The sequence below is a fragment of the Cydia pomonella genome, unplaced genomic scaffold, assembly GCF_033807575.1.
Source record: "Cydia pomonella isolate Wapato2018A unplaced genomic scaffold, ilCydPomo1 PGA_scaffold_163, whole genome shotgun sequence".
Taxonomy (NCBI): Eukaryota; Metazoa; Arthropoda; class Insecta; order Lepidoptera; family Tortricidae; genus Cydia; species Cydia pomonella.
Genome location: NW_026907805.1, coordinates 106,283 through 129,549, shown reverse-complemented (window position 1 = coordinate 129,549; position 23,267 = coordinate 106,283). Strand labels below are relative to the sequence as shown.

Below are 23,267 nucleotides of genomic sequence, written 5' to 3'. Positions count from 1 at the left end.
CAACGGGTTAAAGTTAAAGAAAAGTAAATGCGTTTTCTTAACCCAAGAGGTTACTTATCTGGGGTACGTGGTCTCCAAAGACGGGATAAGGGCAGATAAGTCAAAAATAAATTCAATTCTAAAAATGTCTGCTCCACAAAATGTGACCGAATTACGTTCTTTCTTAGGTATGGTCAATTTCTTTGCGAAGTTCGTCAAAAATATTAGTTTCATATTAGCACCGTTGTATAACTTACTACGAAAAAATGTAATTTGGAACTGGGACGGGGAGTGTGAGTGGTCTTTCAGGGAAGTAAAGAAATTGTTGACAAGCGCGGAGGTACTGGCCCATTACGATCCAGACCTCCCGCTGGTGCTCACTTGTGACGGGAGCCCGAGGGGCGTCGGGGCAGTACTTTCGCAAAGGGACGAGAGGGGGCGCGAGCGGGCAGTTGCGTTTGCGTCGAGGTCACTTAGTGATGCGGAAAAAAATTATTCGCAGATTCATCGCGAAGGGTTAGCTATAATATTCGCGTTAAAGAAATTTCACCAATATTTATACGGTCGCAAATTTTTATTGCGCACTGATCATAAACCTTTGGTTTCGATATTTGGCGAACATAAAAACATTCCTCAAATGACGGCTAGTAGGATACAGAGGTGGGCCGTTATTTTGTCCGCGTACGATTACGAGATACAATACGTCAAAACTACAGATAATTGCGCGGACGGCTTGTCGCGGTTGCCGGAGGCGGGGCGGTCGGAGGAGGCTACTATTCCGGAGCAGACATATTTACATTTCGCTCAAGAGGCTTTACTGTTAGATTACAATGTTGTAAAATTAAAAACGGCTAAGGACGCCATGCTTAGTAGGGTTTTATCGTACGTTAGGGACGGTTGGCCGCCGGAATGTGACATAGACAATTTAAGGCCATATTTCAACAGGAAACAAGAACTTTACGAAGAGCTCGGCTGTTTAATGTGGGGTCATAGGGTAGTGATACCGGAGAGCTGTAGAGCTAGGGTATTAGAAATAATTCATGAACCCCATATGGGTATCGTGAAATCTAAAGCGATGGCCCGTAGTTACGTTTGGTGGCCCGGGGTAGATGAGGCTGTAGAGGCGGCGTGCCGGGCGTGCGCGGTGTGTGCGGCGCACGCGGACCAGCCGCCGCGCCACGCACCGAGCGCCTGGCCCTGGCCCGCGCGGCCCTGGGCGAGGCTGCATTTAGATTACCTGGGACCTATCAACGGTAAAATGTATCTCGTCGTGCTAGACGCCATGTCGAAATGGATCGAGGTATTTCAAGTGCCCAGTACAGCCGCTAGCTTTACAATAAATATACTTACGGAGTTGTGGAGTAGGTACGGGTTGCCTAAACAGTTGGTGACTGACAATGGGCCACCGTTTTCCAGTAAGGAATTTAAAGAGCATACCAGTCATAACTATATTGAGCACATATTCACAGCGCCCTACCACCCCGCGTCCAATGGGGCCTGTGAGAACGCGGTCAAAACTGTGAAACGAGTGATAAAAAAAGCTATATCGGAACAAAGACCCGTTTTAGAATCTCTTAATACTTATTTATTGCATTACCGTAACACAGAACATTCCACGACGGGAGAAACGCCTTTAATGCTGTTAATGAATCGTAGACTCCGCACTAGGTTAGACGCTTTAAAGCCAGATAGGGGAGCTAAGGTCCTAGCCGCACAGAAAAAACAAACAGAGGCGGCAGGAGGGACGCAGCGGAGGGTGGAGGCGGGAGACACAGTGTGGTACCGGCAATACTTACAAGGTGAGAAGTGGGTTCCAGGTACGGTTTTAAAAGAATTAGGGACAACAAATTATAAGGTTATTGATAAGGATGGTAAGGAAGTGCACAGACATATCGATCAGTTGAGACGGAGGACAAGTAGGCTAAGTTCGCTGGCAGGGCCAAATGAAGATTTGGTTCATACTACCCAGGAACTAGTGGTGAGGCCCGAGGAGTTGGGTGAGGGCGAAGGTAATGGTGAGCTCGAAACGGAGGGAGAAGAAGAGACGTGGCATGATGCCGACCGCGAGGATTCTCAGCCGAGCCCTGCTAAAGCACCAAACGCACCTGTACCGCCCCAGACTCGCACTGAGCGTCATGTGAGACAATGTCGTATAGACAATCCTCCTAAGTATAAGTACTAATTTAAAGGTTACCATAGGTTAAGTAGATAAGTACTTCATTTGGGGTTGTAATTGTAATTAAGTGTGGAGGGATGTAATGTAGGTAGTTAATAAATACTTTGATAAACGCCTGACAGCGCAGGTAGATAGAAGACGCATTCTTGCAATACACGAATACTCCTGACGGTTGTGTTTCCTTGTGCTCCTGTAAATATAATTATCCCGGGGGATTTATTGAGTACGTTACAGGGTTAAGCTTAGTTTTTGTATTTTATTCACATTTAAATAAGGAAAACAGGTCAAATATGGCTTATATTATCGTGCGCTGTTTTTAGTAACAACTTAACAAGATGCTTAGGTACTTAAGGCTGGGGACTGGACGCCAGCGGGGACCGGGCGACAAGCGGCATTTCACGGCCCTGCATATTCGCTCCGTGCAATTACTGTAATATCATATCATGCCCTGTGGGTGTGGGTCATATTGCTAATTTGGCAGTTGCCAAATAGTATGAAGATGTTGTACCACGAAAGTTCATATTTTCACCGAAATGTGCGCTTGCGCCGCCTTCCGTCGCTTGTATAATTCCTCTACCACACCAGTTGGTGTGGTGCGAAGTTTCGCACATAGCCAATATGGAATAAGAAACGGCCAAATGAACAGACACAGTCAATGCCAAAGATCCCTAGATCTTATTGTCACTGTGACAAGGTTCAAAATGGCACAGATAGTTCCTTGGAAGTATTTATTTCCCCTCAACCCGCTGGCGTCCAGACCACAGCCTAATCATATTAGCACGAACGCAACGGGAAAAACTGTTAATTATCAATCGATTTGGCTCCCGAGCCGGATATCCCTCATTGTTACTACCATCATGGGATCGAACACATCGGCGGCCCGGTTCTACAACGACATCAAAATATATTTTCAATTTCTCAATTTAATTATTGGGGTGAGTTGCACTTTAAATTCGAAGTCTAAGGAAAACTCATGGTTCATTTTAATTACCTACTAAGAGCATTATACACCGTGGGCTGGTAAAACCCGGCATATAATTATATATGCCCGGTGTATAATTATCCTATAATTCCTGAATTCGTGTATAAGTAATGTTAATAAAACCCCCTTATGTATTATGTAGTTTAGTGTTCGGATAAACATTCCATATTTTACCATTTTGGCACGGATTCATATTAAGGAGCCTTTTTAACCCTATGATATTAATTTTCAACATTATCAGAACCAAATGAAGAAATTTAAGATTGCGACCAGTTTTTTTTGAATTCTAATTATAGTCGTTTTAAACTGGCCCTTACGCCTCACTTACTGTCTACTGTAAGTAAAACCGCACGTCTTACTTACCTGCATAAAAAAAGGTTCGGTCACCTTAACCAGTTATTGAGTTACAATTCCCATGATACATAATTGCAATAAGATTAAAAATTAACTAGCGGAAAAATATCTTGTACGGTTAGTGGGTGCCGGCGAGTCGAACGCTACAGAACCAGTCTAAAATGTGTCATCGAGATGCGTGACAAAGCGCGTTATTAGACTTATTAGAGAGCGCATTTGGATTGCACTTTTGAGCGTTGGACTAGCCCGCGCTCAGGTGCCAATTAGAATTATTCGCCAATGACCGAACCTTATTTTTTGCACGTGTAGTTTTACTTATAGTTTCTATTTTTCTCCGTGAGCTTCTACGGATTATCGTCTTATCTATTGTTTAAAAACCGAAAAGGCGCGTGCCACTATGAAAAAATGGTGAGGCCGCATAGGTAGCGTTTATTGAATTACTACTCTATTGAGCACGGAATAAGATTCATTATGAACTAATACAGAATTCTAACAGAATAGCTGTCTGATCTCTATTGGTGCGTCTAAGGTAGGCGACTAAACGCTCTCAAACCAGCTTAACTTGTGACACTGCGATCCGAAACAAACATACGTATTCGAAGACCTCGCTTGCACTGGTAATGCGAGCGCACGGCTAGCTAGCGCCAAGGAAGCAATGTTATGTTTCTCGAAGAGCTGGTAAAAAACTAAAAAACAGGGTCGGATTTTCACAAAAATATATTCGGGTGGTTTTACGTTCTTTAATTTAAAGAGATAAAACATAACACTATTTAAATAGTAGTGTGCAGGTAGTACTGCATAAAAAAAAGGTTCGGTCACATCAACCGGGTAATTGAATTACGATTCTATGGAAATTGCAATGAGTTGCAATATGAACTGATGGAATAAAAACTTCCTACGGAACGGTGTAAAACCAGTCGAAAACATGTCATCGAAATGCATAAGGATGTTATCGAAGAGCGCACTTTTTTAGCAGCTTTTTTTGAGCGTTGGACTAGCCCGCGCTCATGAGCCACCTAGAATTATCAGCAAGTTTCGTGGCCTAAACACGGTACTCGACTGAAAAGGTCTCCATTAAATATATGACGATTGTATAAGATACTATTTTGCCTCGCTTCCTTCGCTCATACGATTATAATATTTAATTATTTATAAGTTGCACAAATTTTCAGTTATTTCCCGGGGTTGGCGCATTATCGTGCGGCATATCGATGGCAATATACACTCGCATATATGATGAAATCCTTCGGAAAGAGATGTGGCGGTATGTTTAAGTACTGTTTTAACAGAAAATCCACCTACCTACTAACCAACTTAATAATTAGAAAGGGAATATTCTCAATTCATTCGCATATTTTTAAAACTGTTTTACGTCACGTTTCTAACCTTTCAGATCGTCATTTTCACACATTGTGGAATCGGAACAAAACAATATGACTGCAGCTTTGATTTGGTCTGGGGCTATAATACTTGTCCTCGCTGTTTTTGGCTGCTGCGGGGCGACCTGTCAAAACAAGACAGTGCTTTGCATTGTAAGTATTTATTTGTTACTGACTTTGTTTACCAGGTTTACCAAAAATATAATCTTTTATGGCATGTACATTGGCAGTGGCATTTATCACCGACGCTTACTTACTTCTTATTATTTTTCGATCCTTCATTACTCACGGCAAGATGGAGTTGTCAGACGACCTGGTTGATGATTGCCAATTTTTTTTCAGTATTCCGCGCTTATGGGGCTGCTCGCTGTGATGGACTTCGGTTGGATATTATGGCAGTATTCAACAAGTAGAAATATGTTCACCATCAAGCATTCCTTCAGCCATGATTTTCAACTAGCTTTGCCGATCGCTTTACTCGTCATAACGGTAATTATATTTTTTGCCAAAAACTACAAAAACGCGATCCGAGCAAGCATCACATACAAATGTACTTTAAATGTAAAAAGACGCCATCGGTAAAAATGTTAATAGTATTGTCATTATCCTAATATAGAGGAAAAATCTAGCTAAGCGCAAATGCCGACAGCTCAGGCCGCGTAGCCAACAAGCGTAGTCATCTCTCTCTATCACTCTTCCATATTAGTGCGACTGTGACAGTTGCGTTTGGTTCGCCACGGAGCGTGAACGATATGCACGTTGGCTACGCGAGCAGGCGTCAAACTAACTATATTGAGGACCTGTCTGGCCTAGTAGGTAGTGACCCTGCCTATGAAACCGATGGTCAAAATCCCAGGGTTCAAATCTTAGTAAGAGCATTTTATTTGTGGGATGAGCATGGATATTTGTTTCTGAGTCATGGGTGTTTTCTTCGTATTTATATTAAGTATATATATGGGCCTTATGCATGTTTGCCACCGACGTATTTAGTATTTTTTTATATATATCGCTATCTGTTTAAGTACCCACAACACAAGCCTTGTTGAGCTTATTGTGGGACTTAGTGAATTTGTGTAATTATGTCCTATATTATTTATTTATTTATTTAATTCCATATTAATTTAAATTGTATTTTTTATTTAATGCATGTTAGTTATAAGATGCAAAATGTTTTGAAAAGATGTGTCCCGCCGAGTTTCTTGCTGGTCCCATATTGAGATACCGACCTACAATCTAGGAGGGATTTAATTCTTCTCGGGTCAGAGGTGTAGGGTTAGAGGCGGCGCCGGCGTAGTGTTATTTGACGTTCATAAGCGCATTGTAATATGCCTACTTGAAAAATAAACTACGTATCTTTACCAAATTCAATTTAAATCGGATCAGCGGTTCGAGCTTGAAGAGGTAGGAAACAGCAGACAGACTGACAGTTACTTTCGCATTTATAATATTAGTAGGGATAATTACGCCAGAAACGAAAAAATATTTTCATTCCAGGACACCTGCATACAGTCGCGATATGCGGAGTTAGCAAGAGTAAGCTAAGAGCAGTTTAAAAATAATTATTTGTAGAACAACAGAGGAAAGTTAGTTTTTCTTGCGAGTGTTGATTTTGAGTCGCGAATAAGCGAATCACGAGCGAAGCGAGGGACTCAAAAACACGAGATGTAAAATAACTTTGCTCTCATGTGACACATACAACTTTTCACCTCAGTAGTGAACGGGGCGGGAAGAACATATAAAAGATTTAAAAAAATTAGCATCAAGTAAAGTTTGTATTCCTGTATTCATGGCCATAACTAAATTAAAACGCTACTTTGTCTCACTCCCTGGAGTGACGAAAGTAGGCTTGTTCGAGCTGCTGAGGTGAAAATATTTTTTTTTGCAAAAAGCTTATTCTGGATTACTCCGGATATAAGTTTACCTATCGGCGACGTACAACGGTCTCCGCGGCACAGTTTACCGAACTCATATTGCGTGGTTGCCTGGTTGCAGACTGCAGCAACGACCCTGGGGTCCGTCCTGGCGGCCCATGCTACTAGAGAAGCCAAAGAAGCAACATTACAGCCGCCCCCTTACGAAATGGATCCTCCAGCGTATCCACTTTGCGCCGATTTTGACGTCACAAGGCGTCGAAGTGCCGTTATCATTGACATAATTTCATAGAAATATGTGACAGTTAGATTGGTAACAGTGGCGTAGTTAGGCGTGGGCGGAGCGGCCGGCCCCCTGCTTCTCGGCCTCGCACTCGCGGGAGCCAGCCCTTTTGATTATTTGGGACTTGGAACACATTTAAGCCACGGACTGGACGCAAGCGACGCGCGGTGCGGTGAGCGGCAAATCAAGGTAATTCAGACATTGCGCTTTTCTCATTTCTTTCAAGCCGCGCCCGCGCACCGCTTGCGTCTAATGTGCGGCTTGAAAGAACAGGGCCTCGCGCGCGGGCACACGCTACGCCACTGTTTGCTAGTTTTTTTAGAATTAGTTTATTCTATTTTAGACTCAGATGCAAAGTGAGGATACGATCCTATATTACTACAAATTCGGTACAAAAGCGGGAGAAAATTGTCCAACTGAACTGTTTTTTACGGTCAACATCAATAGAATGATGAAACAATGCATCAAAAGTATCTGCCATCCTGGAAAACATTTCCGAAACGGGAATGTGCGTGCATGAACTGTAGGGGGCAGTACAGGAGTTTGTTTATTGGCGCTAAGTGTACATGTCAATGTAGCCCACAAGATGGCAGTCCATACAATGCATAAGAAAACGTGAATAGCCTTGTTTTGGCGTGAAGTATCAATGTACAGTTTATGTTCCCGATTGAGGCCTCAAGATGGCAGAATTGGCAGAACGCGCACGGTCCCTATAGAGATGTATCTCTAATACAGTTCGCGGTCAAACGTATCTCTCACAAACTAAGTGTTCTACATATAGCGACATGGTTCTTATTGTTAAGGCCCCGTGAGAGAGACCTGAAAGAACCTGAACAAGTTTTTCTCTCACTCTCACTGAGCATAAACGTGAGCGAGACGGCTGTGCGCGCCCGGGATTACGGATGGGTATCATCTTTTTGAATTTGTTTTTTTTTTTAAAGTTTTAACAACAAAAACTGTAATCGATGAGTCCGATCAAAAAAAAAATGCATTTTTAGAAGTAGTTTTCATATTATTTACGTTGGTCCAAAAAAAATTACGTATTTTTAAGGTGCGTTTTAGGCCTTTGTTCGTGTTTTTTCCCATCGAGTGAAAGTCAAGAAATCAGATTTCGAATCGATGAAGTTACTAGAAAAAGGCCTCAAGCTATTTAGCTACTTAATTGAAATTTTGGCAACCGTATCGTATTGTGATCTAAAAAGCTACCATTTTTCAAAACTCTGCTGACAGAACCTACTGCACCTTAAGCTATTAGAGAATGTCAGATACTTTTGACGCGTAGTCTGCTCCGCTACATTTGATGCTGATTTTAATTACCTATCTGTTATCTGCGATATAAAAATCACAGCTATAGTTACGTCAATAAGCTGTAATTAAGTTTTACTAAATAATTATCTTCTTCTTCCTCGCGTTGTCCCGGCATTTGCCACGGCTCATGGGAGCCTGGGGTCCGCTTGACAACTAATCCTAAGATTTGGCGTAGGCACTAGTTTTTACGAAAGCGACTGCCATCAGACCTTCCAACCCAGAGGATAAACTAGGCCTTGTTGGGATTAGTCCGGTTTCCTCACGATGTTTTCCTTCACCGAAAAGCGACTGGTAAATATCAAATGATATTTCGTACATAAGTTCCGAAAAACTCATTGGTACGAGCCGGGGTTTGAACCCGCGACCTCCGGATTGCAAGTCGCACGCTCTTACCGCTAGGCCACCAGCGCTTCGTTACTAAATAATTATGACCTAATTAATATATTGTCTGGAAGATGTGGTTTTTAAGCAGTAAGACTTCCTAGAGTTTTTTTTGTGTAGTAAAGAGTATTAATATAATTATATGTTATTGTTAATATCATAAGATTCAGGCCACTGTTTGTTAACATGTTACCAATGTTAAAAGTTCACCACAGGTACCGTGTCAGTTCCTAAGGTTGTACCCACTTGAAAGATTATAAGTATATAGAATGATAATAAAAAAATATATATTCTATATTTTATTTCAACCGCAACCAAATAGTGTTGTGTTCCTGCCAGTGAGTAAGGTTGCCAGAGCTCAACGAGGGTGCGGAGTGTTAAGGTCGACAACGCGCATGTAACTCCTCTGGAGTTGCAGGCGTACACAGGCTACGGAGACTGCTTACCATCAGGCGGGCCGTATGCTCGTTTGCCACCGACGTAGTATAATTTTTTTTTTTATTGGTTCAGGATAACATCAGCCGTAAATATAACGAAATCATATTAATGCGTACATAAAAGAAGGCCAATAACAGTCATCCATTAAATTACATTATGTAGGTAACGATTAAAAATAACAAAAAATTAAACAAACAAATGCTCGAAACATACGTGAACAGTACTTGCTTTGGCGTGAAGAGTCAATGTAACGACAGTTTATGTTTCCGATTCGCCACAAGTTGACGAAAAAATATTATTAGAACAATTATTTATTCAATCAATCAATTTCTTGTATTAAGCTAGAGCATCGATGTCTTAGCAATATTTCACGTTAACTTGTGGTTGCTAGTTAAAACGCTGCAGGCGTATAAAGTAGTTCACTGAATTCGTAACCGATTATTAGATAAATATTGCTATACTCGTATTGATAAACTCATATCTTCTTCTTCAGTTGTCAATGCTGAAGATCGTGTCATCATGTCCTGTTGAAGACCAAGTTCCTACATAAGCTTCTATTCTTAGCCAACCGCGTAGCCCCGTGCACTTTTAATTGCATAGGTGCAGTGAGGTGCACACCATCTAATAGGAGGTGGGCCTTGACATACACATATACAATTTGAATTTAGTAACTCCATGAATTTTCATGGTAGAAGATAAAGAAGTACCTCGTACTCTGTCATTACTTACGCTACTATTATAACGCTTTCTTTCAGGGTATCTTGCTTACGGTAGCTGCAGTAGATAAATGACCATCAAAGTAAGAGTTTAGAGCGCAATGTTGTACACTGTTCTTATAAAGTACTCATAGAAAGACTGTTCCAAAGACAACATTCGTCAAACCTTATTACAACGAGCTAAGGTCTATTGCACATCTGGGGCCTTCGTGGTTATGAATGGTGCGGACAATCATTCACTTTCCTCGGGTCACGAAGTCGTGGCCCGGGGGTCAGTGCACCGGCGGGTTAAAGCAAAATAAATGTAATTGAACTGAGTGTTTTGAGCGAAATTGCTGTCTAAACAAATTCTCGTTTTATTTAGACAACTTAAATCTGAGCAAGATACGTACCTGTTTATAGCTCGATGAATGTATAAATGACAGATAACAATAGAGAGTAAATAAATAAATTAAATATCTACCCGCTCTCATTTCTTTGCGTTACAATTTAAAAGCTATTTTTTTTCTAAAATATAAAAAATGAAGTAGCTAGGCTAGGCACATAGTACCACTCGCACGTCTATTGCTCCATGTCGCAGGGTGACGAAGCAAGTTTTGAGTAGCCATAAAGTGACCCACTGCCACGACGGTTGTCCTGTTGTCCTGTACATTTTCTCATAATTTTCAGTTGTCAAAAAATTCGTCCATGTTTCACCATAATTCCCTATATGTTGACCATGTCACTATAGGATAAGACGGATTGGGTTATAGGCCCCACGCTAGCCCAAAGCGAGGCGAGGCACCTTTAAATTTCTTCTCAGATTCCTCGCACTTTGTTTTTATTTCTTTCTCGTATCAATGACTCATACTCGTAATTTAAATATACCACTTTCGTTAGCTTTGTAACTAAGCTTGTTAATTCTTTGTACCTACACCGATACGGGCAGAGCCATCAGATCTCGCCGAGAGATCTTGCAATGCAAAACGTTAAGTACGCCATCGTTCCAACTTTCGTTTCCGTAACAATAGTTAGTTTTATCGCCCATCAGCAATTAAAGACCCGTCAGACATGGACGAGACCACACTAGACAGCTTGTTTTTAGAGTTCCTTTTGCATATCAATCGGGATTATTTATTTATTTTAACTTTATTGCACAGAAAATAAAGTGAACACATGTCGGACTTATATATAAAGGCATGCTCAATATTATATACCAACCAATGGGCCAAAAAAACAAACAAATGTTTTTAGGTGCATCATTTTTTGCGCTGTAGCGTAAATTGTGTATCAAAATGGTACGAAACCCAACAGGACTCGGAGATGCACTTTAAATAGGCATTTTTACCTACCTACCTACCTACTTCTGTTTCATCCATAAGCACTAAGCTGAATTCTATTAAAAACTGAGATATTCCAATAACGTTATGCATTCATCCTAAGCATCGTAATCAGCAATCAAGATGAGTAAGAGTTAATTAGACGTTCCGATTGGCATTATCACTACATCATTATGATTGACCATCTTTGACGGGTCACAGTACGAGTAGATCGACAGACATTAAAGATTGAGTTTGCGCAATCTGTGTGTCACAATGATGACAGGGATAATTGCTCACGATTCTACGTCGCAAATTTTGTTTATCTAACTCTAGATTCTACGTTTTTTAGGTACCTCATTCTTACATCCTTCGCCATATTACGGATTTTCAGTGGTAGGTACTAATAGTAATTTATTTCACCGACTAGGAGTACCTACTTTTTGACAACAGGAGTTGAAAGTTTTCGAATGTCACCGTTTAATAGAACCTTGCTAGGCTTTATATTAATGATAAAATTGCATTGTTTTTGCGTGTAAAAATACCTAACATTATTCATATAGAGTCCGACTGTCCTTACAAACATTCGCGTTGTCCTAATAATTTTGTAGCTTAACTCTGACGCTTAGTTTTTAGCAACCTCTCATCTCTGGTGCAAAACCAGCAAAAGCTTGCGTCGCAAAGTGCGGAAGGGACGAACCGGCCTGTAATACATCCGTCGCTTGCGGAGCGCTCGCCTCAGAGGCACCAGAATAAAGGTGACGTTCGAATGTCAACTGCAGCTGCATTACTGTTGAGGCATCGGTGTTGCCGCCAGTATATCTGTCAAATTCCTTAATAAAATAATTGATGGAATGAACCGGTGTATTCCCAGTAATCCCCGCTGGGAACAGATGGGAATACACCAATGAACCTCATAAGTAGGTACCAGCAGTACCTAATGCCGCGACGAACGTAACTCATTTTAATAAAAAAATTGTAACATTTGGAGATTTCTCCGAGATACAAAAACAGCTGAATGGATTTCGATGAAATGTGGCACACAGATACAACCTGGAAAAGGACGTAGGATATTTTAATCACGCAATTCATCACCTAGCCTACGGGTTGAAGTTGAAGTTGAAATTTAGTATCAGAATACAATGGAGGACAACTTCTACGCAAACGGGGTCACACACAGAGGCTTGTTAAGCATACCTTTGGCCTAGGGTCTATCGCAATTAAATTTCATTATTTTACCTTTTATCCGACGTTTCAGCCAGGTTGCTCTAGCTGTGGTCACGGAAGACTGACGTCCCAGCAGTATGTCAATGGAGATATTAACCATAAACAACACTAAACTACCCGACCCCTACCCCCTAACCCCCAAAACTGTACTAAATGCGAGAGCTTGCCTAGCCAAGCGATAATCGTTTGTAGAAAACGCCGAACAATGTACAGTCAACAAATTAAAATTTGTGACCCATTTCGTACCTTGCCACAGTGACAATAATATGAGGTGTCTCTTTCATGTCGTTTGTCACTATGACAAGGTACAAAATGGGTCACAAATTAAATCTTTTGATTGTACCTGCCGGAATGATCACATCACTTTTATTCGCATCTGTCATAGCTACATTATTACTATTCGATTGGCATTTACGATCGATTCATATCTAGGGCACTTCTGAAAATGCTGAGAAATCAATATTAGGTCTATACGTATATTCTGGAGCTATACGGATTCGATTTGATTTGAGATAGCTCTTTAGCGATAAGGCCACAGCGATTGATAATAAACATAGATGTCGAACTAGCTCCGAAAAATGACCCCACACACATTGTGCCGAAGCGGGCGGGGCGTCAATTTTGTGCCGCGGAGCTATTTAGTTCGCAAATGGCGGCCCATTGTGACAGTCATAGTAAGAAGTATTCAAATTATATCTTTAACGAAAGAATTATGCCTTATTGTGCGGATAAATGATGTGCTAGTCGTTCCAACAAACACTGGAAAAAATATGGGATTACTTTTCACGTATAGTTTAGCTAGGATCATATTAATTTGATTTCTCTTGATCACAACAGGCTTTATATGGGGATGATGTTATGCATTTTAAACAACCATTGATATTAAGAAACTTTCATTTTTAATTTGTTCAGGTTGTTATTTTAATAATTTAAATTTGTGATAGTAAAATACGAGTCGCCGTTGTAGGTGGAGGTTTTTAGGGTTCCGTAGCCAAATGGCAAAAAACGGAACCCTTATAGATTCGTCATGTCCGTCTGTCTGTCCGATTTTTATGTGTACTTTCTTACTAAGTCCCGGTATCTGGCTGCTATTTATAACTTTTCGTTAAGTTCGCGGACGGCTGGACCGATTTGGCTAATTTTGGTATTGGAATATTTCTAGGACCAGGGAAGGTTTGAACGCTGAAAAATTATGGAAAGAATACGAGGAAAATAGTAAAAACAATAATGCTATTTTTCTCAAACTTTTAATGAAATGTTCACATGACTTACTTCAAATTAGGTTCGGAAATACTACATATCAGGTGCGATGAGTGAAGATGATATGTAAAGGAATTTCATACAGCCTTACACACCTAGGCCTGTAAGGCAACCTTCTTTTGTTTATTAAACGTCAAATTATGGCATTCAACCAACAAAAACCTATAAGCAAAATTCTGCCATTAAGTTTTTTTTTCTTGTTTTGTCTTTTTCGTGTTTTTTTTTCTTTTTTGTGTTCGTTAAATATTGTTTCTGGGATTCAAAGTGGAACAAAAATTTCATTATTTTTGCGCTACGACGTACGGTTTAGGAGATACAGCTCCATAAAGTTTTTTTTTCAGTCATGCAGAAATCTTTATAGGGCTGTATCTCCTAAACCGTGCGTCGTAGCGTAAAAATAATCAAATTTTCGTTACCCCTTCAGTGACCCGAATATAATATTAACAATCATCATCATCATCCAATTTTTTTTAATTATTTCATTGCAAGTTTGAGAAAAGCACTACATATACAAATCTCGGCGAGAAACGGGGGGGTTGCCAGCCGCATATCTCTATTCGACCTCGCTACGCTCGGCCTTCTATATCTAGGTACTTGGCCTGCAACCCTTCGTTTCCCGTCCTCTATAGTAATGTACTATTCCCATACAAACTGTTCCTATGACGACGTGTTCAATACGAATTTCTGCATGTTTGCTCTGATCAAGATGAAAATCGATATCTGAGGATCCTACAGGTCCTTTACAATGAATAAGAGGTGAAAATTAAACCAACGCCCGCCATCTTGGATTTCTGCATTTTGGCTCTGATCGAGATGAAAATCGATATCTAAGGATCCCAGCGACCCTTCATTATGATTCTGAGGTCTTACATTAACATCTTAAATTTCTCCGTGTTTGCTTTTATATGATGAATGATGATCATGATAAGAGCAAAAATATCGCCATATTCAAGATATCGGGCGTTTCATTCAAAATGGAGGATGCTTTTACCAAATATGACTTCAGAATCATAATGAAGGGCCGCTCGGGTCCTCAGATATGGATTTTCACCTTGATCGGATGAAAAATTCTAAAATTCAACTCGCGGCATTTTTTTTTTTATCTCAAATTCGTAAATAAAAGGCCTCTCGGATCCTCAGATATCGGTTTTCATCTTGATCAGAGTAAAACCCAAAATTCCAATTTACATTCATTTACATCTGACATATTTCTGTGCCACCTAACTAAATGTCGCAGATGCCCTATAAGATGAACGACACAATGTATTTATTGGTTCGAAGGCTTAATTGCCTTTAAACACGTGCAATAAACGAACAAATAATAAGCCTTTAAAATAAAATAATAAATTATCATACAAAAATATTGCATTTAAAACTAGTCTACATAATTATATTGCATGAAACTGTCTACCTAGAGCTGCGCTACAGCCAATCACAGCGCCTCATTTTATAATAGACCAATCGTAGTTCGGGTGGTTTAAATTGGCTAATCATGGTCAAATGAAGTTTCGTCGAAGAAAACAAGACCTGAACTTTGACGAGTTGCAATTGGTCCGTTATTATTATTGCGTGTTTTAATAGTGGGGCCACTTTTACGCTGATATTTTGTTTGACGTTAGTCTTCTATGTTTTTTCGTTCGCTGTAAGGCCACCATTTGTTTACCTCTGTCTTTATGCATTACGTTACGAGTGAGTTTCCTTGTAAATTTATTTTGAGATTGTGCAATAAAGAGGATTTGTATTGTACTGTAGATTTGTAGCTGATATACGAGGCAAAAGGGCGTTACATAAGCGACATTCTCGTGGAATGCCCCAGTTAGACGATTGTCATCTTGACGACGGCCCCGGGGGTCACAGGTCACAGCACAGGTGAGGCGAACACCGGTAGCCTGTGGAATCGCGCGGCGGAATGCGGGCTAACGACCGGCGCGGCGCGGGCGCAGCGGGCGGTGCCCTGCCGGCCAGCTTAGGGCTTTCTCTGAACCTAAACCTTGTTTTTATGTCCTAGCGGCACTAAGACGAATGTTTGTGCGACGTTTTGACTACAACCATCGGATTATTAGATTTTTAGCATTTGAAATACGCATCCTGTAGATACGTAAACGGCATCGGCAAGGCAAACATCTTATTCATACAATTTATAACCTGATAACCTTAAAACGCAAAACATGTACTGACATGACCACCACCCCACCTAAAATATGTATTGATAGGACCATCACCCCACCTAAAATATGTATTGATAGGACCACCACCCCACCTAAAATATGTACCTATTGACAGGACCACCACCCCACCTAAAATATGTATTGACAGGACCACCACCCCACCTAAAATATGTATTGACAGGACCACCACCCCACCTAAAATATATATTGACAGGACCGCCACCCCACCTAAAATATGTATTGACAGGACCACCACCCCACCTAAAATATGTATTGACAGGACCACCACCCCACCTAAAATATGTATTGACAGGACCACCACCCCACCTAAAATATGTATTGACAGGACCACCACCCCACCTAAAATATGTATTGACAGGACCACCACCCCACCTAAAATCCCTAAAATAAAAAGGTTGTAGATAGCAATAATATATTAGCCTTTAGAAGTTTTTCATACCTAGTTCGTTCTCAGGTGTTTCTTTTTAAATATTAATTCCTTTGACACATATTTTTGTGTCTAATCGATATTTTAATAAGTAAGTAATAGGAGTCGAGGAGTGTTAGGGTCGGCAACGCGCATGTAACTCCTCTGGAGTTGCAGGCGTACAAATGCTACGGAGACTGATGACCATCAGGCGGGCCGTATGCTTGTTTGCCACGGACGTCGTATAAAAAAAAATAAGATGTTTGAAAGTAAATAAACATGAACCACACATATCATCAGTGTCAAAACATTAATATATATATCTCATAAATATGTGAAATTAAGAGGCCAAAATACTCTGATTGACTCCCGAAAAGAGCCAATTAAAACTCCGAAATCGAATATTTTTTTATGATCAACTAGCCTATTATTATTATTTATGTCTCAGACAAAATGAGCGCTCACAGCTCGGGCACTACACGATACATGATTACGGTAATTAAGTGGGCATTAAATCAAATCACTTCATTATTTTAAAACACTTTCTTCACAATTAATTCAGTTTGCGCTTTGTCGCGCCCGCCGGCGTTTAGACCATAGACTAAATTAAAATAGACAGGTAATTTTTGTTAACTGGCATAAATGGCTTAAAATAGCATTTTTTTGTGCTGGGTCACTAAACCCGCTGAGTTAGTCAATTATTTTAATTAATAATGAAAATAACAATGATCGATGTTTCTTTGTTTTATAGGTCGAAAAACTATTAAAATAGAAAATTACATGAAAACTATTCGGCCATTTCTAGCTAATTTTGCAAAGGGGCATATTACGGGTTGGTCGGCGGGGGTTGTGGGTTAACCACGATGGTATACATATATTTGGTTCTTTGGTTCTTTTCTCCGCTCCACTGGATTACAATAATATTGGTTACTTCCCGCACGTCTCCTCTCATCTCCGCCTCAGTAGAAAGGCAGCCTTTAATTTCTCCTATTGGCTGAATATCTCAAATAACACAATCAGGTGTACTTACTTTAATAATTGGGTAATAATAATAAAATACTTTATTGCACACTATAAAATAAAAATTACAGAGAATTCATTGGATTAATGATCCTTATATGATATTAGTCCAACAAGGACAGCGGGTAGTATAAAAAATAAATAAAAATCATTTATTGCAGATCAATGATCCATATATTATTGATAGATTCCATCCGAGCTAGCTCTGCACCAAGTAAGCAGCGTCAAGGTGTGGCCCTCCCCGAACTCCGCCCATCTCCGCCTCAGTGTTAAGGCAGCCCCAACCCCCTGCTTATTATGTTGTCCCCCCTGTCTGCTCTATGAGAGCCTAACAGCGCACCGCGTCACTTTCTCGCACTCTCACTAATTCCAGTTGCATTGTAATTTGTAACATGTGGCCGTTGACCTGAAATTTGGATGTACAGTCGGCAGTCGGTACTTTTTACGGTTCCGTACCCAAAGGGTAAAACGGGACCCTAATAGTCCTAATACTAAAACTCCGCTGTCCCTCCGTCTGTCTGTCTTTTATTTTTTTATTTTATTTCAATAAAATACAGTGGATACTGTCTTAATATTAAATACAACGTCCCACAAAACTGTTTGCACAGTTTGACTGTGGGATCCGTGGGGCTATACCAAGGTAATGTTGGAACAAAGCTCTTTTAAATTTATTTTTATTTTTCTCCTGTCTGATAGTTGCAGGTAAGGCGTTGAGTAAGTATCAGCAGGCTGTATCTAATGAACCGTGATAGTTAGACAGTTGAAATTTTCACAGATGATGTATTTCTGTTGCCACTATAACAAAAAATACTAAAAAGTACGGAATTCGCGGTGGGCGAGTCCGAGTCACACTTGTCCGGTTTTTTTTGTGATACTCGGTGCCTAATTTTACAACCCATATAAAGACGTGGTTGCCTTTATAGGCGCTTACAACTCCAAAGGACCTAGACAAGTTGATAATCGTACATCGAACGCCATACGAAAAGAAAAATGATTTGGGATGACAGGTGCTGTGTGGTTAGCCACGTGGCTATTCCCATACATAAACAAACAAACAAACATTTATTCAGCAAATAGGCCACAGGGGCACCGAATGAAGTGTCTCACGTTAATGCCACTCAAAAGTAAAGTTACATACTTTAACATTATTTTACTTTCGATTGTCGGTTTCTATCTAGTTCCCCAGGGCTAAATAGATTCTTATAAACCTTAGCCTTGCCGAAGTCGAAAATATGCACTTGTGACCTACATATTAACGATAGTCGTATGGTTCGTATTGCCATCTGTGCGGAGTCTATTCGTTCAAAGTCTGCCCGACTTATTGTATGTATTGTGAGGACGTGAGCCATCACAATATTTACACAATGGACACTTTGTGTTATGATTATGATTACTGAAATGACCCAATTAGTCTCGTTACGTACCTTATTAGTTATTACGTATACAGGTAGAAACATATTGCACGATAACATTCAAAGGATACACATAAATAAATACAAAATCTAAATTATTACCCTTACTATTAGGGCAAGAAAACACTAGTTTTGAACACTATTTGCAACGATTTATTAATATTAAAGCGCAGCCCAGACGTTTTTCCATACGACAATCAACGCTAATGACAAATTGCGACTAACTTCACGTATACATGCATATTAGGTACATATAGACAACTAGCTCACGGTTCTTCGCATAATACTTTAATACCTCCCCTCGAAGACGTGAGCAAACCTGAGGGCCTACCGCGAACCACGTTCGACGTGTTGCCTCTCTGTCGCACTTGTGAATTCGTACGTAAGTGTGACAGGGAGGCAACACGTCGAACGTGGTTCGCGGTAGGCCCTCTGATTTCCGAGATTACGCAAGCATTCATGATGTTTAATAGCAGTTCAACCCTTCGTTAATATTAATACATCTGCTCTGCTGGCATTTTCTCCGTAAAGTCTCAATTAGTTCATTTGTATTTTAACCCTTACTGACTAATATATAAGACATACTTTAGACAAAAATAAATAGGTAGCTAATTGGGGCTTGGAGCGCGTGATAGCCGCCCTGTGGTTGTGAGACGTCACGCACGACCCCATAATGTAAATAAACAGGTTCACTCTACTTACAGCTCGATGAATAAACCAGTTCGTATTTGACCGCCCAAAAGCTCTGACGTTTTATTTATAAATACCTAAGTGCCTATATAGCTAAATATATAGCTAAACCTTATTAATTATCTCACCCCTTCTGTCACGCGTTAACGACTAACGCCAGAAGTACTGTCGCGGACTTTGATTGTGGAGCCATATAATAATAATAATGCCTGTTGCGACCGGTTCATGGGTGTCTATTGTTGCGCCTGTGAACGGGTTCCAGCAGGCGTTCTACATGACATTAAAGCTCTCCAAGGGGCCTCTACGTGTTGAATCTATATCCCCACGGAAGCCTATCAAAAGACCGGGATTTATAGGCCCGTGAAATCCAAGGAGATACAATAATAATAATAATATTCTTTATTGTGCACAATGAAAACATGATTAAATACAGCAATTAACATAAAAAACCGAAGCAACAACAGGCATAAGGTTTACATTATATTGGACATTTCAAACCGTTAGTATTGACCACCACACTAGTTAGCTCAGAAATTACCGTCCCCTACAATATTTGTAATCAATTATCAGACCGCATACAGTTAACAAATACATAATTACAAATCGTTTAGACGCGCAATCAGCTCGTCAGAACAAACAAACATACAAAGATTAGTGTTTGTTGGACACCTGCCGCATATAATAGAAAGTGTAATTATCTTTCGGCCATATAACGAATTAGATACATTTTATTGTAGACACGAGATGGCAGGAGATATTCATTAGCTTTAGCTTACCGATTGACGAACCACACGGGTTCGAACCTCTGATTGTACATATCACCCCGTCATCCTACCTACCTAGATTAATTAGGGACCATCTAGGTTAAGTATACAAAAAGTCATATCATATGGCAGTTTCTTGGTAAAAAGAAGTAAATTATAATATGTTGCCAAAGCACAATACGGGTTCCTATAAGATAGCGCCGTGTCAAGCGCAAAAAACAAGGTTCTTCGAGTGGTTAATATTGTGAAACACAGCCAACTGGTCAGTAGAAAAGGCGCGAAATTAAAATTTGGGAAAATTGTTTAAGGCAAAATTATGGGAAGTCAACTCCTGGCGCCTACATTTTTTAATTTTTTTGCCTTTTTCTACTGACAACGTCGCTGTGCCAGAGTATAGACTGATTACATACATTGGTGATTTAGTTAAAATACGTATAATATTGTGTTCCTGCCGGTGAGTAAGGTTGCCAGAGCTCAACGAGGGGGGGGGGGGGGATGCTAGGGTCGGCAACGCGCATGTTACTCCTCTGAAGTTGCAGGCGTACATAGGCTACGGAGACTGCTTATCATCAGGCTTGCCGTACGCTTGTTTGCCACCGACGTAGTATGAAAAAAAAGTGATAACTAATACCTATATGTTAATATTACCTGCTTGATGATAAAACTAGAAATCCTACATTAATTTAAGTCTTAAGCTAACTCTCGTCATCGTAAACTTATAGTAGTTTCTTTATTGAATTTTGGAAATAAATAAAATTTTCTTAAAAAATAGTTTCACACAAACGAAACGACCATTAAATAATTCGTTCCGAATTATACTAGTGTTATTATCGTATAAAATTTTAGTGCTAAAGAAGAAAGCGATTCTATCACCTTAGCCCATCTTTATCGACCATACAATAATCATTACAAATCCATTTCCGAGATCTCCAGTGATAACAGTAATTGGATTCGAGACCACAAAAACTATTCATTTTATACTCAATTATACTCATCGTGGGCACAATCAATTGCCTAATGTAAACCTTAATACAATGACATAAGGCCTACCCATGGTTAGTTATGAATGCTCTGTTAATCTGTTTCTCACGGAGAAGAAAGTTTCTCGGCGATAGGTATCGGTTTTTTTAGTGCTGATTAATGAGGTGTTGGTGTGGTATAATGTTTCCCGGGTTGATCGTTGGGTACGAATCATGAGTGAACTAAGTACGTCACTAATAGACCGAAAATCAGTCATTATCATAGGTACATCGGGGTATTTGGTGCGGAAATCTTTTACACTAGCTAGAAAATACCTATTTTAAATTCATAGTTTGGTAATTATTTTAGAATAAACACACGAAATCATTCCCGCACCAAAAACCCCGATGTATGGTCATTATATACCTCTCTACGATAGGATAAGATCCTTCTGATTTTTTCGGATCCAGATATTTAATTCAAAAACTAAAAATTGTGTGCCGATGTATTTGGTTTGGGTGTCTATTAGATGCTGCCTGACTCGTTGTTGTCTTCCCATGCAAATTGGTATGGTCGGTGCCCCAACTGAAGTACCCACGTCGCCAAGTCGCCATACTAATTATAATATAGAAAAGTGGATAACTTACGTTAGGGCCCCGACATTCGTCCCTTATCCTACGAAGACCCTTTTTTTAACACCACCTCGGTGGCAAACAAGCATACGGCCCGCCGGATGGTAAGCAGTCACCGTAGCCTATGGACGCCCGCAACTCCAGCGGTGTTACACGCGCGCTGCCAACCCATTAAAAAATCGGACACTCCTTTATTGAAGTACCTCATACTTTACATTTCATCTGTGTTTTATAAGGATCCTTCATAATTATTTATTGGTCAGAATACAGTACAATTTGGTCTTAAAATAATAAAAAGGAAGGAAAGTAACGTCTTAAAATAATAAATAATAGAAAGAAAAGGAAGGAAGAAAGAAATTAAAGGAATTCTTAGTTACTTTTGCATTTTCTCGAGCACGATATTTTCTGCTATGTGCAGTATAGCAGGTGAGGTTTGAACCAACAGACATACAATATAAGATCTAATTAAATCATGTCGAGGTGACTGTACTTAAGGAACCCTGTTTTGGCAAACTTTTACTTGCCATTACGTACTCATACGTCTGAATCGATTTCTTCTAACCGTAGGTACGTGCCGTTACTGCCACGACCTGAGTCAGTGGCCCAGTAAGGCGAACATTAGGCCTGAGGCCGACTACTCCTTTAAAGGGATATATTCACTGGTTTATAGTAATCTGTTCGGTTAGGTGGGCGGGGCACTGTGCTCTATACTTTTGAACAAAAACGGGACGGATAACATACCAACCACCACCAGCTGGAAGCAGGGAGGAAATTACCATAAATATGTTTATTTTCTGCGTGTTTGGATGGCTACCGTTCCTCAATCAAGCAACGCATCGCCACCTGACGTTTCCGTTAACGAGGTAACATAAGTTACATTTGACTCAAACACCTTATAGTATTTTTCAAACTCGATGGGTAGGGTGACAGGTCTTCGGACATATACATAATTTATAATCTAAAAACGCCAAATCTCGCAAAATCGTATTGAAATGACACATGACAGAGCATTCCCATCGAGTTTGAAATAGTTAGGTACATAAGTATTTGTTTTACAAGGGGGTAAAGTTTGTTTAACCGCTCGTGCTAATATTGATAGTTTGATACCCGAGCAAGCGAAATATCCCAAAATTGAACCACGAGCGTAGCGAATCCTTTGAGAAGTGGAATCTTGAGCGTTGCGAGGGTTTCAAAGCACGAGGGTTAAACAAAATTTGCCTCCGATTGAAAAACACAAATATTTTCACCACAACAACTCGAAGAAAATACTAACCATGAAATATCAAAACTATTCAACCAAATCAAATATTATACGAGTCACCCGGGATCAAATGACCAGCGCAATTTGTAAATTTTACTATAGATACATATAGTACGGTCACGTCTGAAAATATCGTTACGAAAAGTGTCAAAAATATGTATACACGACTTTATCGCCCATATCAAGGTAGTGTATAGATATTTTTGGCACATTTATATCAATATTTTCAGACGTGACTGTACTAGGATATTTTTAGAGTTCCTTACTACATACTGATATCG

The 23,267-nt window shown here is 40.0% G+C and overlaps 2 protein-coding genes across 2 annotated transcripts; both read left to right on the top strand.

The window, feature by feature from the left end:
- The first annotated feature begins 998 nt into the window (after nucleotides 1–998).
- LOC133533415 (uncharacterized protein K02A2.6-like) lies at nucleotides 999–4,890 on the top strand. The gene is made up of 2 exons (XM_061872392.1): nucleotides 999–3,090; nucleotides 4,664–4,890. The coding sequence occupies exon 1, from the start codon at nucleotides 1,031–1,033 to the stop codon at nucleotides 2,159–2,161; it is 1,131 nt and encodes a 376-aa protein (XP_061728376.1). The 5' UTR covers nucleotides 999–1,030; the 3' UTR covers nucleotides 2,162–3,090; nucleotides 4,664–4,890.
- On the top strand, nucleotides 4,166–7,033 carry LOC133533423 (uncharacterized). Its single transcript, XM_061872400.1, has 4 exons — nucleotides 4,166–4,755; nucleotides 4,885–5,023; nucleotides 5,213–5,359; nucleotides 6,863–7,033. Exons 1-4 carry the CDS (start codon nucleotides 4,703–4,705, stop codon nucleotides 7,031–7,033), a joined length of 510 nt encoding a protein of 169 aa, XP_061728384.1. The 5' UTR covers nucleotides 4,166–4,702.
- Nucleotides 7,034–23,267: the final 16,234 nt, after the last annotated feature.